Here is an 18,806-nt window from a genome sequence, read left to right as displayed (position 1 = left end):
TTGTAATATTACTGTATTTTTCCACATATACCAGTAGGTAAACACCTACTACTAAAGGAGCTAGTAAATTTTAAAGTGATAAATTTCCAGTAAATAAGATCAAAAATCAGTTCTGAAATATAGTTGAAGCTAATATAACATTATGATTTTCACAACAAAATAGCCTTGCATTTTAAATTGTGTGATGATCTAACCCTGATAAGAGTACGTTTTCCATCAGCATGTCTTAGTTGTCAGGAATATGTGGATACTGTATCTACCTGAACTCAAAAACACATTTGGCCGTTAGGTCAAATGTGTTTTTGAGAAAAAAAGAGTTTCTTTCACAGTGACCAAATCGTATAAAAGCCAGTATTGACCTGGCTGGCAGATTTATAAAGATGGATGGGACGAAGGAGAATCTGGTGTTGGAGGGATATGAGTGGAAATGGATGGGGTTAGCGGCTCTCCGGTGTAATAAAAGAAATGAAAGTAGTAATAGACTCTCAGTGAATTCCATTAGGGACACACTGACACTACACAAGCCATTCATTATGATGATGCCGTGAAGTGAGATATTTCATTGTGGAACCCAAAGCCTGGTGTTAAAGGGGACACTGAGGGATGGGTGGAGCACAAAGGTCTGCCTCAGCCTCGTTTACTGCCGTTCTCTCCTGTTTCTATGGAGATTTGAGTCTTTTCAGCCAATTAATCAATGGAAGCACGCTTTTCATCAGGCAACCTTGAGCTTTTCTACTCGAGCGCTGACAGGCGGGAGCCCATTGAAATGTTGTGTTAGAAACTGTGTATGATTTTCCACAGCTATATTGAAACTCCAGTCCAGAAAAAAAGGAGCTGTAACCTAAGTAGCATGTTTGGATTAAATCGAGTTTCTTCAGAATACACATTTGTCACATGGTAAAAGCAGCTACTGTCATTTGCAATGCTATCCCACATGTATATTAGTTTTTAATTGATTTCTTTCACAATCTAATTTTCAATGACTGTGTCTCTTAAACATATCACTTCCTTTTGTAGGTGGAAAGGGAGGAAAGAAGAAGAAGACCAAGGCTGGCTCCAAACCCACTAAAGCCAATGGGTCCAACTGGGCCAATGTTCCCCTGCCCCCTCCCCCTGTACACCCTCTCCCTGGCACTGAGATGGACCATTATCCCAATGAGCATCATGATGGAGGAGGGTATGTCTAATAGAGATCTACACAAATACTAATGCATTATTCTGATATGATTAGATAATGCGCTCTGAATAGATGTGAGTAACATTTTTGCAGTAATATTAAATGTTTTGTTCAGTGCAGGATAAAACTTGGCTGTTGCACAAGTTCATATTCTTACAGAATGTCTGTTTGCACCAGGGTGAGAATAGTCACACAACAGCTGTTCAGCTATTTACACCCAGCCCCCTAGTTTACCTTTAAAAAGCAACAAAGTCTCTGTAGAGAGCCTGAAAGGTTCTGGTGGATGAATGAGTTAAACAAAGGACTCTTGGGAGACAGGGGTTCGAGTCCTACATGAGACTAGAAGTCAGTGTTGACTTTGAATTTTTTATTTGTTTGTTTGTTTTTTGTTTGTTTGTTTCAGCCACGGGGGAGCTCCATTTCTAACTCTTTATTAGTATTTTGCCTCTTTATTGGTGCAGCCAACAAAACGTGTTCTGGCTTCATTTGAATACTGATTTGGACATCAGTTACCATGGCAACAGCAGAAGCAGCCCTAACCCTCATTTTAGCCTCACTCATATATATCATATATACGTATATTTTAAATGGGTTCAAATACAATTTGCGATTAATTACTTGATTCATGTAGATAAATATTTGAAAGGACAGTTAAAGCAAATTTTGTTCATTTTCCTTAACCAACATGTTAAGATGTTAACAAATGCACATCTTTTGCAAGTTTTATGTAGACAATTCTAGTGGCACATTATTCATATAAACATTAATTTGTGGAGCACAAACAATTAAAGTAAACAGTACAGTAAGAAATTAAGGCTGTTCTATTCTGCCTGTCTTTATTCAACAAATGGTGCCAACAAACAAAACAGTGTCACATGGGGCGCAATTACCGCCATGTCTAGACTAACAAGGCTGACCAAACCAAACTGTGAGGAAAGCTCGAGAGAAATGGAACACGAAAGCAGCATTGTCAGTTTACACATTTTTAATCAGTTAAATTGTTGACAAAAGTGATTAGTGATTAATTATTAACATCCCTAATGGCAGTAGAAAATAATTGAGCACAGAAAAATAAACAGTATGATATAATAATATAATTGCCATCTCTGTTCTATATGTGCTTGAGCCTGCTCATTATTATCATCATATGTTTCATTAGCAGAGAATTTACTGTCTTGCTTGCTGGAAAGAACAAGACAGAGCTTGCCAGCGTGAGCAACAACATACATTTCTGTGTGTAATAACAGGCTTCAGCTCTGTTTTCTCTGCTGCTAATTATTGTACTACTGTACATCTGGAGAAAAAGGGAGGATCAATGTGTGTACAGCCAGATACGCACACACAGAGACGCATATACAGATGGTTGCAGATCAAACTATCTGCTGATCCCGTCTTCAATCTATGGGATGACTTCATGACTTGAAAATAAATGAAGGGGGAAAAAAATGTGTTTGAGTCGTCTCCTGCTGCTACTAGCTTGTAGACTCACAGATGGTTTCAGATTAATCTATTTGCCGAATTCCACAGTGGAAAAAAAATCATAATTGCATTGTGTTTCATAAAGAAAAAGGCGAGACAGACAGAGTGGGGGATTTATACCAGCAGATTGTCCTCTGAGTCTGAAGTAGATGCAAAAAGCTGCCAGAGTTCTTTTACATGTTTGATGCAATACTGATCACTTCTTTTGTTTATGTTTACACTAATTACAATACTTTTTAAATCATCTGACTCATTTTGAACATTTCATTCAATATAGAGAATGCAAGAGAAGCTCAAACGAGGGGTAGGTATAAAGTAACAGAGGCTTATTAAAATGTTAGTGTGTGTTTCTGTCTTTGGTCCAGTAGGTGCTCTTGTCCTCTCACTCCCATTTCCAATCTGGGAGAGTCATCTGCTTTAATAGGCTATCTGGCAAATGAAGAGTCCTGTGCACTGTAAATCTGAGGCTGCTCTTAATGGCAGCAGATTAAAACAGTTATGTCCTATGGAGTGTGCACTGACAAATTTCTCTAATGAACATTTTCTTTATGGCTAGTATTATTTCAGCATGTACAAGCACAGCCACGAGGAAGTGAAGCCTGACTACCTCCATAATTCCTCTCAGGACTGTCGTATAACAAATTCTCACAAAAGTTGGACAAGGTCACAAAGCTCTGATCTTAGTATATAGGAATTTGTTATATATATCCCTATGCTGTCTGCTGTTACTCACTATTCCGTAACCTTGTTTATATTTGTAGAAATTGACATGACGCACATTATTGTAGCTCTGTCTCTGACCATATGTTCTGGTCCAATTTCTTTTCTCATTAAGCTCTAAAATAAATGAGCTAAAATCTAGATGAGCATTTAGCTGATTTATCATTTAGTTGCCTGACAGAAAATTAAATGGCAAATGTTTTAATAATCGATTGATCATTTTAGTAATTTTTAAGCAAAAATGTCAAATATTGATTGAACACTGATTTCAGTTTGTCAGTCATGAAGATTTCTGTCTTTGTTAATTTATATTGGCCTTGGGCTTTTTTTTCTTTTTGCCATGGTATTGAAAGAGGTATCAAATATTGTTTTTTTCATACTCAAAGTTTAAAATTCTGGTAGTGTAACAACCCTAACTGAGAATATGATCTGTAGATTAAAGATAAAATGAACAGCACTCTATTACAACTCTCAAAATGTTGTTTTATTTGGACTCAGTAAAAATAATTGCTAGTTGCAGCCCTAGATCAGACTACAGATTTCACTCATCAACTGTGAGATTTTTTTGTGCCGTAAACATTTCTTCATTCATTCTCTTTAGGTATGAGAGTGATGGCTGGGGCCCACCCATGCCCGTACAGACCTACCTTCACCAGGGCATGGAGGACGAGCTGGAGGAAGAGGAGGAGAGGGTTCCCACCCCGCCCATCCGAGGGGTCGCCTCCTCTCCAGCTGCTGTGTCTTTCGGGCAGCAGTCCACAGCTACCCTCACCCCTTCTCCCCGGGACGAGATGCAGCCCATGCTCCAGGCCCATTTGGATGAACTAACCAGAGCATACCAAATGGACATGGCAAAACAGACATGGTAAACACAGCATTATTAAAAAAACAATTATACTCCCACAATAGACTTTATTTAGGCTTTATTGTAGTTAAAAGAAATACAGTTACACTATCAGGCTGAATTACCTCGTTTAATATGCAATTATCCCATATACATCTATCCAGCCATAAAGATATATTGTTATAGCTGATAATTTATGCCTTGTTGTCATCTTAAAATGCTTACTGTACATTCAGTTCTGCATGTACTGCTGCCAGGATTTATTTTGGTCCTGCAGTATTCCTCATGTCAACTGTGTGTGCAGTGGAGATAAACCCATTAATCATTTCATTTTAATGGGCCCATGCTACCACTTAGGCGACTGCTGTATTTTGCTCACTCTAAGAGACACAATTTCTTACCCACGGTTGTTTACTCACCCCCACACCCGTACGGCACATTCCATTGTTGTCGTGCTCATGCAAGTCAGATGAAGGCCATGCTTCATTCTGTCTGCAACGCAGAGAGAATGAGAGGCTGGCGTTCATTCATAATAGTGAAGTGGGGGGGAGACAGGGAAGCCTTGTCAGGAAGGAGATGTCATGTTACCCAGTAATGACTATGTTGGTTAGAGAGCATCTCTGACAACACCAGAGGGCCAGTAATTACAACCAATTCCCACTGCAAAACGCGTCAAAGACATTGCACTCCTCAAACAAACGCGGCTGTCAGCGGAGCGGGCTGCCACTGAGGTGACAGCCATGTGTCGACAGGCCTGGAGAGCGTGCCTTTGTACCATCTACAGCAGCAATTAGTGGGTCATTGTGTTAGCATGCAAGCAGCACCGTAGAATTAGTGGAATTGTCCAAATTTATGCGGTGCTTCACATATGAAAGAGGTCTCTAAAATTAGCGCTACACTTCAACACGCATGCTTATTTTTTCACCATCCTGTGGCATTGTAACCACTGAATGCTCTCTATATTCAGTATTCCTCCACCTTCATTGATATATACTGTATGTAGTATATTCATTCCACTAGAGTAATATGTACCTGCAATATGCATGTGCAGGGTTCATACATGTGGTGGATATCCTTGAACACTTGAATTTTAATGTAGTGTTTACAATGATTGAAAAGTGCTTCGATTTTGGATTGAAAAAACTAGTCTTGAAACTGCTTGAAAATGTAGTTTTATTTTTAGATACAGAAATGAAATAAATCAGAAATTTGGCAAGCCAGGTTGAATGGATGCCAAGTCTACTTACAGACTTGAAACATTAAAGTTTATTTTGCTTCCTTTATATTTTCACCCTTCTATAGAATTCTGTTGGGAAACATAATTTGGGTTGTTTACAGCATGGCAATAGCTGATTTAATGTGAAAAAGGAATGAATCATTAATTAACCATTTTGAGTATATGTATACAGATATGTCATTTAGCACAGCTGTAAGGTGCTGGACAAGCTTGAAAATGCACAATAAAAAAGTTTGAAAGGTGCTTGAATTTGACTTTGGAAAAGGTGTAGGAACCTTGTGTATGTAGAGTAATATCTCTTTCTATCTCTTCTCCCAGGCACATGCAGGTAGGCTCACTTCCTCCCCAGGCTCCAGCTCCTCCAGTGGGCTATGTGTCGAGCACAATGGTTTCTGACCTGGAGACGGACCTACCTGACGAGGATGAGGAGGAGGAGGAAGAGGAGGAGGATGAAGGCTATGGAGCCAGGCATCCCCGCGGTATTGAGCACACACCAGGGTCTAGCATGGACAACCTGGACAGCTCTTTAACAGGTGAGGCTGTTTGATTCTGAATTGTGGCTACTGGAGTGCTTCTTACTTGACATATGCAGTATATATTTGTTAAAGGGACAGTTCACCTTGAATTCGGCTGTAAAGATGTCTGGCATCTCTCAAATATAATGGACTAGTGGGGCTTTTCCACTTGCACTTTTGAGTCAAGTCAAACCGTGCTGCACTTCTTTGCACTTCCATTACCACTAATAATGCCTGACCCGCCTCAAATCAGGCTACGCTGACATCTCATCCTCTACGACCGACCTTTGCGGACCCTCCTTCCTCTTGCAAAGCATCTGTCGTGAGACAAGTTTGTACAGGAGAGCAGACAGAAAGACATCTTTAAAGTCTCTGTTCAGCTGTCAGTACTTTTGTAGCTTTTAACTGAATCTCTGTGATTTGAAGTATAGTTTCTTTCTTTTGTTGCTGTTTGTTCTTTCAGATATCTGCTTTATTTTACTGTTTTATGTTCGCTTTCAGCCACATAGGAGTCGTGTTAAATCACTGCTGAAATCCAACATTTCCTGATTTTGCTGCTTCCTAATCAAAGCTTTTCAATAACAAACAACGGGGGACTTTCCCTGTGAAGAATTAATAAGAACTGACACTTTTCTTTGCTGTTCTACAACCACTTGACTTTAGTTAAGCTCACCTTCAATTAAAAAGTTCACTTTCAAACAAGTCACTCTGTTATTCTGGAGATCCAAATCTCTGTCATACTGGGCTGACATGCCAGTGGCACTTTGCTTTTGGTGCTCAAAATGGCAAAAAAAAAAAATCTTGTAGTATTTGAGAGAAAAAGAAAACATTGCATCACCACACTGGGTAGTGGTGCCAACAATACAGCTCAGCCGAGGAGGAAGCCATTAATGTTTACATCTCACAAGCACGTCCGTCGTGCATGAGTAGATGCATTTTTCTTTCTGCATATAAGGAAAATAGTTCTTACATGAAACCACTCACAACAAAGTCTGTGGATTATTCTGAATAAGTGGGTCATGATTTCTGGAAAGAGACGTTGTTGAGTTTTTCAACTGTATTTTCTGGCGCTATTATATTTGAGAAAAGGCAGACAATCTAGATGGATAAATAACACTACTGGTAAGAGGAAAAATATGTCTGATTTCGGGGTGAACTGTCCCTTAAATTGTACTTAATTTTATTTTATACAATACATATGTATACATTTGAACAATTGAATTTTACATTTTTGGTCAAATCGTAGTGACTACATTCTAATGATTCTGAATGTTTTCCCATTGTCGTTACATCTTGTATTACCATAAATGGCTTGTTGTTCATGACATGTTCTTAATCAGTCTGCTGTGCATACATTTTTATGTGAACATGCTTACTGAGTGTCTCTTAATCAAGTTTTTTAAGCACTTTTGGCAGACTCTGGGGAATTATAATTATCATTTCCAAAAAGAGATAAGAAAGTCCATGAATTTTAAACAGGATAGTGAGAGGGAAATTAAGAGGAGGGAGAGGCATGGCGAGCAGAGAGAGCGAGCGACTGTGATTTAACTCGCACACAGCGCACCGGAGCCAGCCAGCGCCACCCATATCTTCCCGAGGAGATTTGAAATAAATTTCACGTGCGGCATATTCCATTCCAGACTAGAGGCACCATTTCCATTTTTACAACTCACTGAAAACTTTTACAGCCGTCTGTCAGGGGGGACATATGAAGGGCATGACATTGCAGCGGCAGAGCTGCGTTCTGGACTGCTGCTCTCGTACTGACCACAGCACACTATCCGTCTGTAAACCAGAGGGTGAAACTGGAGGGGTGTTTATTAAATAATGTGAGGCATTTAGCTATCATGTGCTAGAGGGACACGTTGTGATGTAAAGTGCTGCTGTAGTGTAGCCTTGTGACACTGTGTATCTATCAAGTCTTCCAATAATGTCCTCATTTAGGAAGGCAAATGCACGTTCTAGACAAGAACAAGATTTCTTTGCATAGTTGAACTTTACTAACATTTTATCTAAGTAACATAATGGCATGTCGGCTCCTTTACTTAGTTGTTTTACGTGATCTCACAAGATTGCATTCCCCCGATTCATAATCTTAATATAAAACTATAATAAGGCTTGGCTGGGGCAGCACGGTGGTGCAGTGGTTAGCACTGCCTTTCTGTGCAGAGTTTGCATGTTCTCCCCGTGTCTGCGTGGGTTCTCTCCAGGTTCTCTGGTTCTTCCTCCCACAGTCCAAAGACATGCATGCTAGGTTAATTGGTGACTTGCCCGTAGGTGTGAGTGTGAGTGGTTGTCTGTCTCTATGTGTCAGCCCTGCGATGAACTGGCAACTTGTCCAGGGTGAACCCCGCCTCTCACCCAATGTCAGCTGGGTTAGGCTCCAGCAGCCCGCGACCCTTACAGAATAAGTGGTTACAGAAATGAATGAAAGCTTGGCTGTAACCTGGAGGACTTTGGAGAAAATTTAAATAGTATTTAATGAATATTTAAAAATCATTGTTTTATTACAAACATCCAATTTAATTTTTACAAGAAAAGTTGCAAAAATGTTTGTGAATGTTGTCAATTATAGTTCTTAGAAAGACTAAAAATCGGAATCAGCCAACAAAATTGAAATCGGCGCATCTCTAATATTTATACAGACTCATGAGTCAGAAGTTCATACACTAGGGGATTTATTACAGTGTCAGACTAAGGCCTCGTTCACTGGAAATATACGAAGTCTGTAAATTCTAAAAACTAAAATCCATATCGGTCAATTTATGGGTGGAAAGAAACAAGGAGCGAGCAGAAAATATCCTGTATGCGAAGGTAGAGAAGCTGAGCCAGCTGAGAGGGAGGAAGTATGAGAATAAGAGGGTTGACAGCGCTGCTTGTTGGTCTACCCTGTCAGTGGCAGCCCTAAAGAGTAGTTTTCCATGGGATGATGGAACAGTGGTTTTGGTAACGCTGACACATGCTACTGCTGATGTATTTGGAGGAATATAAAGCAGCAACTGGGCCCTAATCTACTGCATCTCTCCTCCACTGTATTACTCTGAAGACAGCACTATTTCTTCTTATCTCTCTGCAAGTTGCCTCACACCCCATCCTTTGACAACACAGACACGGTCCCAGCTCCAGGGTTAGCGGGGAGGAAGAGAGAGGGAGGATAGGGGGAAGCCGCTGAGATTTATCGCGGCCACCATTTTGCGGCTGTACAAATAGAGGAGGAGGGTGGGAGTGAGATTCCTGTCGAGCCTCGCTTGATAGATTTGTCATTGTTTTTAATAATATGGAAATAGGTCTGTTTTCATAATGTTACACCAAGGGCCAGTAAATCAAACATTTTCACTGATGCCCCGGGAAAAAAAAATGCCAGCCTTCTCCTCCTTAGGGACCATTTTTCACCAACAGATTGTCTGCACAGGCTTTCCAATGTGTTATTCTATGCTCTGAGATAATACTGCACATTTTTTTTAGGAGATAAATGTAAATCCTGATGCTGTGGTGGGTATTGAAGAGCCATGTCTTGCTTGAGCCAGAGAGATGAAGAGAACACATAGGTATTACCTGGCTTTGTGTGTAGGCGGTATAGGTCATGTGAAGCAGAGATGTGGCTGTTACACCCACAATGAGCTGAAAGCTGGGCTGTTCTGGGCGATTACTCTGCCATAAAGCCCTGCCAGGTTTGCGAGGAGCGGGGTCACGTCTCCTGACGGCAGGTAGAGACGCCTGCTCGTCAGGGGGAATGATTTTCCCCACTTAACGACATGCAGATTAGGGTTTCCGTCTGTATAAATCAGTTTTAGTGGCAGGAGGGACCTGGGCTGGGTTTTACTGCCCCCCAACCATCTACCGTTTACTGGCCTTGCTCTATCAGCGCGTGGAGCACAGGAGGAGTAAGCTGGTGGATTTTAGAGTACATGGCTTGGCCCATTGCTCTGGTTCAAGACATGATAAAATGACAGAGCAGTAGTGCAAACCTTGGTCTGGAGCTGCAGAAAAAAAAAAATCCTAATTTCTGGGACAAAAAGAAAACTAGATTGAATTTTTATCAAATTATGTTACAATGATCACAGTTTGATTGGACTGCTATTTCTGAGAATAGAAGTGCTCCAGAGGTTCAGCAGTAGAAAGTGGCAGTTAGTGCAAGTGAAAAGTCATTCTGTGATGTGATTTGCTGAGGCAGTGTTCCTTCGCTGAGCCGGAGGAGTTGGAAGCTTCAGTGCTTTGGCTGGCACTGCCTATACTTCAATATCTGCTCTATTCTTTGTGGGAGGATTGGACCCAGCGGAATTGCTGTCTTTCTTTCTTAGAGAAAAACTCTTAGAAAAGAATTTCAAAGAAAATAGCTCGGCAAGATGGAGGGCTTGGAGTAGTTACTGCCTTGGATTTCAGTTAGCGCTGTAAAAATGGGTTGTGTAAGGGCTTCTCCACCTTATGCAAGCTTATATTTTATAGAAGTTTCCATTAATCTGAGAGAATTTTACTGCAATAGGGGTGAAAAGCTGGTGCAACTTTAGCTGTCGAAGGTGCAATTCTCTCAAGTCACATCCAGTGACGGAGTAACCACATCTTTCAGACATATGGTTAAAGATGAAGAGACTCGCAGACGGAGAAGTTGGAAAACTGTGAAGCAGTTTTCCGAGAGTATCTGGATAAATAAACCACGGACATATTACCAAGTTTTATGTGCACTTTTAAATGTGTCATATTGTATTGCAAAGGGAAGTACCATCTGAGAGATAAAACTAGGGCTGCAGCTAGTGATTATTTTCATTGACGATTAATCTGTTGATTTTTCTCTTTTTTTCAATTAATTAATTAATTAATTAGTCGTTTGGTCTATAAAATGTCAGAAGTTGTGACAACTCTAATCTATAAATATAAATGGATCATTCTAAGGTAATAAACACAGTTATTCTTATTTTCAGGTGATTATACACAAATGAAAACATATTTACGAGTGTTATATCCCATTTCTGTCATATTCTGCCAATAAATCCCCGTAAATTTTACACACTGGACCTTTAAATGTGTCATATTGTATTGCAAAGAGAAGTACCATCTGAGAGACCACACTCTTATTACTGCAGCTAATATGTATGTGAGTTGTGTGTCTCTGAACTCTGCCAACCTTCCTGGCCCGCGTTATGCTTTTCCTTTTGTATCATACTGACCGTTTAATAAATCCTGCTGCTAACTTTTTGTCCCCATCGCCCCCTTCACAACCTTTACCCTCACACCTCCCCAGTTCTCTGTTAGACCAGTCTGTTCAATCACATCACTCTCGTGTTCGGTGTGAGGGAGGGATAGAGTGTGTGAGCAGAGCACTTGGGCTGGTGCCACTTGAGCAAAGTCTGCCAAACCAGTCCCACTGAAAGCTGTCACATTAGCCGACTGTTCTCTGTGTTTTTGCTTGCCAAAGTGGCATATTTTTATTGGCAGACCGATACTTTTTATATTTAAAGTGCTGGCCTGGCTTTTAATGTGAGGAAAAAAATAATCAAAGCATGAAGAAATACTTACAGTAGCACAGATATACAAGCTAAAAGTCTTACGATATGCACATATCTTCCCCTATGTATGCACTTTCAGTCTTATCAGTATGTTTCAGTGTTCATAGCATGTCAAGTAGGGTATTGATTTAATTGATTTACCATCTTTTAATTGTCTTTACACCAACATATATAAGCAGAGACTACAGTAGCTGGCAGTGATACAAGTTAATTCCTTCTTCTCTTAAACTTATAGTACATTTTAGACAGCGTTGTTCATTTTAAAGCTTGAATTAAAGAGAACTGTGTGTGCATATGACCAGGTGTTTGATTCAGCACCTTGTTGTGTGAGATGCTTCATCTGTGTCACCTGAGGCAGTTCTGTAGCTAACTCTGCTCTGCACAGGTGCGCTCATTGTTCTCTATCAAAAGAAGAGCGAAATCAGTTGATGGCAGTCCTGCTGTTCCACCGTGTACATTCTGCTGTGTGAGTGTGTATGCACCTGCGTGTGTGTGTGTATGCAATATATATTCTGCATGTGTTTGTACTAGATGAAAGAGGACAGGCCAGAACAGAATGACTACACAAAAGCTCTCACCTGCAAGAGCAGGAATGCCCTGCAGCAAATACAAAATCATTTAAGTGCGGGATGTTAATATTACCTCTTATTTTTATAAGATCACTCAATACGTTCATCCATCTAAATGTAAAATCACAGCACAGATGTTCAAAATGTCAGATCATATGTCCATAAAGGTTACAGCCACTGAGCTGGAAAGTATGAAACTAATATGGTTGAATCTGAATGTTTTAAAACAGTTTTTTTCCCTGTTTTTTTCTCTCAGCCAAGGACCCCGTACAAGGTAGAAAATATGTCTTAGACCCCTTCATGTATAACTTCTGAAATAATTTGACATAATGTGACATGCCTATTTTTTTACACTTCTGTTAAGTTGTATGAAAGAACAACACAAGCAAACTATATTTTAAAGATATTCGATATGTATTAAAAATATTTGCACCATTAGGAGTCGTGTGGGTGACTGGTGGAGGGAGGAATTATATATAATTTATTAAGAGTTACAGATTCTTGGATTAGAACATCTTCTATCAAGTATTTTAGCTTTAAAGTTTTAAATATTGTATATTAAACTATGAAGACTTGCAAAAATAAACATTTTTTAATATAAATCATGCTTATTTAAATAAATTAATCTGAAAACTTCCCTAACAATATTAAAGAACTACTTTTTACTATGTTTCCACCATAATAACCATAAAATATAACATTAAATTTTCTTTTAAGGTATTAATTCCTGTAACTTTGGCTGGGAAAATGTAAACACAGGATTGTTTCATCTGATTTCCAGGGGACTCCGACCCCGTGGCCGGCATTAATAACAACTGTACAGAAACAGCCAGTCTTCTCGCTGATGGTCTCATTATGTTATGTAGGTCATAGATGCATCAGTAATAAACTGAGCCTGTTTCATTACCAGTGAAAAACTCCTTGTAGTAGCTTTAAAATGACGAGTATTCTTACACACATCCATTTGCTAAAAGCTGTGGTGTTCCACAGGGTCCATGGTGAATGGGTGGGGCTCAGCCTCGGAGGATGACCGTAATTTCTCCAGCCACAGGTCGAGTTTGGGCAGTTCATCTGATGGCTCCATCTTTACCCACTGCAGCTTTGCCCAGGCCCTGGTGGCCGCTGCAGACAAGGCGGGCTACCGCCTGGAGGGCACTAGTCTCAGCAAGAGAGGTTGGTGTGTGGAGAGCAGCTCCCCACTGCTGGACTGGAACTTCCTCCGGTGGCAGATTTGTTCCTTTCTGCTCTGATTCTTCCCCCTGTCATCTATTGGCTGATGTTTTCCCACATAATGTTGGCCTGGGACTTCTTCTCTGCTGCTTGTTTGTGCCGGGGTTGCCCGGGTTGTGCATGGCACCTGTTGTACATGGCTGGACTGTGGATATCTCCCTATCTTTGACTTTAACTCAGCTCCTCTATAATCTGGCTTTGCACTCTGACTTCCTTTTGTTTACTTGGTAATAACAGGGTGTTATGTTACATCTGCAACCTTTTACAGGCTTCTACCAGCTTTCTCTTCTAATGAAATATTTTGTTTTCTAATAGGTTTTTGGATGTTGATTGATAACCTCTACCTTACTTGATGAAAACATCAGCTCCACTGTCTAGGTGTTGGTTCCTGCATGTCTTTATTAACCAGCTGGCCTCTGGCCCTGTGTTTCCCTCTTTCAGGTAAAGGCTTGTCCCACAGGCCCCGGCCCAGCAGTCCATTCTCAACAGATGGCAGCACAGTCGGCACACACAGCTTGGGCCACCAGAGGGCCACCAGGCCCACACGCAAACCCCGAAGCCAGGGCACAGCACCCCACCGAAGAGATGCTGGTGCAGACGGTGAGGCAGCAACTGAAGGCACATTTTAAATAGTTTTGAAGAAAGTTTCCTTAAACATAGAAACTTATATTAATATGTTGTATACTTTTGGAATACATGTGTCTAGACATGGTTGAAGTCTTCAGTCTTTTAAAAATTACATTTTATAAGTAATTTATTGTGTGTTTCCCCGTCTGCACAGACCTACCTCCTCCCCCTGAGCCTCCTCCCTGTCAGGGGCAGGGTCGTATCCAGGGGGCCCGCAGCGTAAGCAGCATGGTACCCCCAACAGAGAGGAAGGCATCATCTCTAGAACGCCCGCCAATGTCTGGGCCGGAGGAAATGAAGAGTTCCATCGACAGACAGACACGCACTTCTCTGGAACATCATCGCCAGGCTCAAGACAGGCTGGGCTCCATGGACCGAGCTGATGATGGACGCAGGGGACACAAAACAGGTACAGATGAAACAAGATCATTATCTTTCAATATTTTTCTAAATAGTTTGATTGGTGGTCTTTATAAAGGCCAATCAGATGACGAAGCAGCATGGTCTTAAATTACCTACCAAGCATCAAAAGCGAGTAGATTTTCCATTTGGTGAATAAGTATGGGAAGGCTGTCAGCCACACTGACAGGTAAATGTTTGTACCAAACTTGTTACAGAATAATAATTGTCTCCTGCGTATTGGTGTCATTTACTTGCACGTTGCTTCTGTTCTCTAGTGTCTGTGTCGACATTTGGTACATTTCATGGTGTATTCATTTGCAGGTCATAAACTCTGCAATCTCTATTGCTTTGTAAGCAAAATGTACAGGCACTGACAGGAACCTCATGGTGCATTCAAGTGCACCTCATAAAAACTCAGAAATCTGTACTCAAATGGCCACAAATATTGTTTAAGTTTGTTGTTTAAAAGTTTCTTTTTTTAATTTTTCTCTGTTGAAACTTTATTAATTACTTTTTACTTTATTTTTACTTTAACTAATTAATTACTTTCTTGTTCTTTCACTAGAGCATTTTGAATAATAAGATGCTAAAATCATAAAAATATCCCAATCATTTCTACACTGGCAGAAAAACAGTCTTATCCAGTTCTAAGCAAACTCAGACATATTCTTGCACAACAGGTCCCCAAGTACCTCTGTGATCATTTTTCAGTTGTTTCATACTTATACTTAATATACATGTTTGTTAAGTTAGAGTTAAATAGTTAAATATATAAATAGATAATAGTTAAGTAAATAAATAATACTACACGATAGATACAGGGCTTCAAATAGACCCTGTGATTGGTAATCAGTATTGGCCGATATTGCTCATATTCAGTAATTTGTGATCACTCTTAACATCCTGATCAGGACACTCTTATTCTTTGCAGTTTTACCTGTAACAAATTTTGAACTAACAGATGCATGGATGGGCTGACAGTTGACATCTCCATCACCAGTCATGCTGCCATCAGGCTTACAAAAAAGTCCAGGGAAACCAGTCTCACATTTTAAGGGCTGTTCACTCAGGTCTTTACATAAGTACCTGAAGGGACAAAATTATGTGTAATATATACCAGTTCTGCACCATTTGCCAGCATAACAAAATCCATCAAATAGTTTAGCTTAAATCTGCTAAGGAAATAAAAACAAATCTGCGGGAATGTTCCTGTTAATTACTGAAGTATTTGTTTTAATAAGAATATAATTAATCACATTCTAGCAAGAAAACAACAAGGACGCAGTTGGGGGTTTTTCTCAAAGTTCTTGTGTTGAAGTTAGCTCTCATGCTGTGTTGAGACCGGGCTCCCATGAACAGATTGCACTGTCTGCCACTTGCTCTGGTTTCCAGAATGCCCCCCTCAGCCCTCCCTCAGCCTCGCCGATGCCCCTGTAACTGTTGCCAATATGGGCCTGCTCCGCTCCAAGTGAGGCAGGAGGCCCGAGCAACTGAAATGCACTCTAATCGCTTCGGCTTTCTTTTCTCACACAAACAGCAGCCACTCTACACTCCATCTGTGTGTGTGTGTGTGTGTGTGTGTGTGTGTGTGTGTGTGTGTGTTCATGTGTGTGCACGTGCCTGCATGTGTGTTTGTGACCATTAGAGATCTCCATGCTGTGCGCCCTGCCCTCTTTGTGCCAGGACTTTCTCAGACAGTTAATCTGAGACTGCGAGACAAAGACAGGTGCCACAATCAGCATCTTTACAAAAAAAGCCCGTAGGTGAATTCCCTTATGTGTCAGAGTGCTGACTGATTCACAGTAGAATCCACTGAGGTCGGGGCAGGCTCTATTACAGTCATTAGCAGAGCAGTGGGGAGCAGTTTGATGAGATTTCACGCAACGACGGAGACTGCTGAGGGTCAATGTTATGCTGCCCTGCAGCAGGGGGTGCCACAGCAGCCAGTGGTCCCTCTGTTATTGTATTTACCCCCTCATAAGGCTGCTAGCTGCAAGGCCATGTGCGAGGCTGAGAGTCCTCTCTGTGGCACACCCTGGCATCGCCTGTTGGCACCACCACTCTGCAGATGTCAGGAGGAGGGGGGCTGCAAAGTGTTCTTTGTCTCTGTGCATCAGATGTTCGATGTGTTTCACTACAACAATAAAAGTCAGGGGTTGTGTTTTCAAACTTAAAGTATGCCTTTCCATTCCTCTTTGTGTTCTCAGAGGACGGGTGCCTGCCATACAATAAACCATCCTTCCCCTCCCCTGGTGGCCACAGCTCGTCTGGCACAGCCTCCTCTAAGGGCTCGATAGGGCCACGCAAGACCGAGGGGCCACGACAGCCACAACAGTGGACCGCCTCAGAGCACGCTGAATTCTTGGGGGCCAATGGACAGGGACAGTACTCGGGAGAGTTATGTGAGTGATTCAGTATTTTAATGTTTTACAGCAGTGTTTTACAATGTTGAATACTACATGTATATAGAGAAAAAAGTCAAGTTTTGTAGTCCAGCAATTCTGACTATAGTAAGACCATAACCAACAACAATTAATCCATTTGCCTAGTACTTGTAACTCTGAGAGATCACAGTGAATGTCTATCCAGTAAGATTGTTCCCTGACCTATCTTTCAACTTATTTATATTCAACTTTCTACTTTCCTGTAAACGTGTCACATCTGAAGTTAGCTAATGTTAACAAAACACTAACTAACCAGCTAACTAACAACTGATATAGATTTGCTAGTTAGTGAGGTTGCTAGCATTAGCTTATGTTAGCAAAATGCTAGCTGAAAAGCTAGCTAACTACTGATGTAGATTGCTAGCTAGTTAGCTGGCGTTTTGCTTACATTAGCCAACTTAAGATGATGTCGCTTTTACAGGTCCTTCTTCAAAATTTATTATTCTTTTTCAACAAGCCTTGAACTTATCTAAGTACAGAAAACAGGAAAGGAGAAAGTTTAGGTAGCTCTTGAGAAAAGTTATCCTTCAAGGCCCGCTTCCAGAAAACCCTTGGGTAGGTTTAGGGGGAAAAATCATGGTGTAGGTTAAAATAGCTAAGAAGAAAACAGATTTCTGTCAGAAAGTCCTGAACACTAACTCCTACCACATGTACTGAGGTACAAAGCTTGGTCAACTGAAAAAAAAAAGGGGCGGGACCTAGGAAAGGTCAATTCTTGGAAAGAAAGAGAATGTGTGTATTTCTTTAAATAAGCGTGCCATTTCTAATTTTTTCCTTTTATTTCCTTCTTCATACCACAGAGTCATTTGCCTGGGATGTGAACTAGAGCAAACCTGGTCTGTCCTCAAAAGAATGACGCCCTCCCAGTCGAGGCAACGAACTTTGTCCTTACCTGTGTGTTCTCAGAGGGGAGGAGTGCAGCTGAGGGCACTACAGAGAAAAGCAGTGTCACAGAACTGTAAATGTGATGTATAGACACAGACATACTGTACATCTCACTATGTTTTCGTCCTCAAGAAAATATTTTCCACCTCCTACCTTACTGTAATTTTCTTTTTGTTAGAAAAAGGCAAGTAAAAAAAAAATGAAAACATCTATATGAGAACAAATTTTCTGGTAACTGTCCTTTGGGGGAAAAGGGAATTTTGTTTCTTGTAAATATCTTCTTTAACTTGTTGTTGCATTGCTATGCAAGCCTGATTCAGTTTGAGCTTTTTATTTCCATATACAGGAACAGTCGGTTTTATCTGGTTATTTGTATTATATGTGAATTAAGTGGCTGTTGTGCCATAAAATAATTGTTTTATAATCCATTGTTTGTTAATAGTTACCATTAATTATTATCATTATTATTAATTATTGTTTTTGCACTGCAACTTTTGGTGATAAGCACAAAAACATAGCTCCTGCTGACATGAAGAACCGGAAGAATATGTGAAGAGGAGTTTCTGTACTGTAAAGTAAAAGAGAAAGAAGAAAATTATATACTAATGTACAGAGAGATATTAAAGAGTAAGGCTTTGCTCACAGACAGCAACAAATAAGGCACCCATTTCCATAGTTGAGACTAATTGGGTGGCAGATACACAAGGTTCCCGAGGGTCTGAAGTGCAGATATGAGGCTGGAAGAATTTTACGCGGAGGATACTGTATTACTGTAGGTGACTGAGTTGGTTATTTAATTCCTAATTAACTGTCCTAAAACAATAGTTTGATATCAGCAACATTTAGTGCTCCATGTTTTTTACACAAACAGACTGAGGGAGTTTATTTTTTTTTTTAATTATTATTTTTATACAAGGGTCTCCAAGCATTTCACGTTTTATTTTTATGATTTACTGCCTAAATAATTTTACTACACTGAGTTTACGCTCCTCATTCAGTATAATAGCACACTAACCATAAAACAGTCAGAAAGGGAGGGGGGGGAGTCAGTGAAATCTGTCCACATGCTGTAGTTCAGTCAAAGCACTTACAGAGGCAGATTTATGATTCTCCTATTGCCTTAATAGGTAAACAGACATCACAGATAGAGAAGTATTTCTTGTGATTAGCAGC

General features: G+C 40.4%; 1 protein-coding gene across 7 annotated transcripts in view; it reads left to right on the top strand.

Annotated features, from left to right (window-relative positions):
• Positions 1-18,472, top strand: part of robo2 (roundabout, axon guidance receptor, homolog 2 (Drosophila)) — a 342,170-nt gene extending 323,698 nt beyond the window's left edge. For 5 of the 7 annotated variants that reach the window (XM_084718008.1, XM_084718004.1, XM_084718001.1 and 2 more), the window contains 8 exons: positions 1,018-1,177; positions 3,978-4,241; positions 5,776-5,990; positions 13,036-13,218; positions 13,717-13,875; positions 14,057-14,311; positions 16,512-16,706; positions 17,549-18,472. In XM_084718008.1, coding sequence (XP_084574134.1) covers positions 1,018-1,177; positions 3,978-4,241; positions 5,776-5,990; positions 13,036-13,218; positions 13,717-13,875; positions 14,057-14,311; positions 16,512-16,706; positions 17,549-17,550 — 1,433 coding nt within the window. In that variant the 3' untranslated portion in view covers positions 17,551-18,472. The remainder of the gene's footprint in view (positions 1-1,017; positions 1,178-3,977; positions 4,242-5,775; positions 5,991-13,035; positions 13,219-13,716; positions 13,876-14,056; positions 14,312-16,511; positions 16,707-17,548) is intronic. The other 2 variants (XM_084718005.1, XM_084718006.1) reach the window with 1 other exon arrangement.
• Positions 18,473-18,806: the final 334 nt, after the last annotated feature.

Source organism: Lutjanus erythropterus, chromosome 4, assembly GCF_056507025.1.
Source record: "Lutjanus erythropterus isolate fLutEry1 chromosome 4, fLutEry1.hap2, whole genome shotgun sequence".
Lineage (NCBI taxonomy): Eukaryota > Metazoa > Chordata > Actinopteri > Lutjaniformes > Lutjanidae > Lutjanus > Lutjanus erythropterus.
The sequence above is the reverse complement of the archived record's forward strand: the minus strand, read 5'-3'. Positions and strand labels throughout refer to the sequence as shown.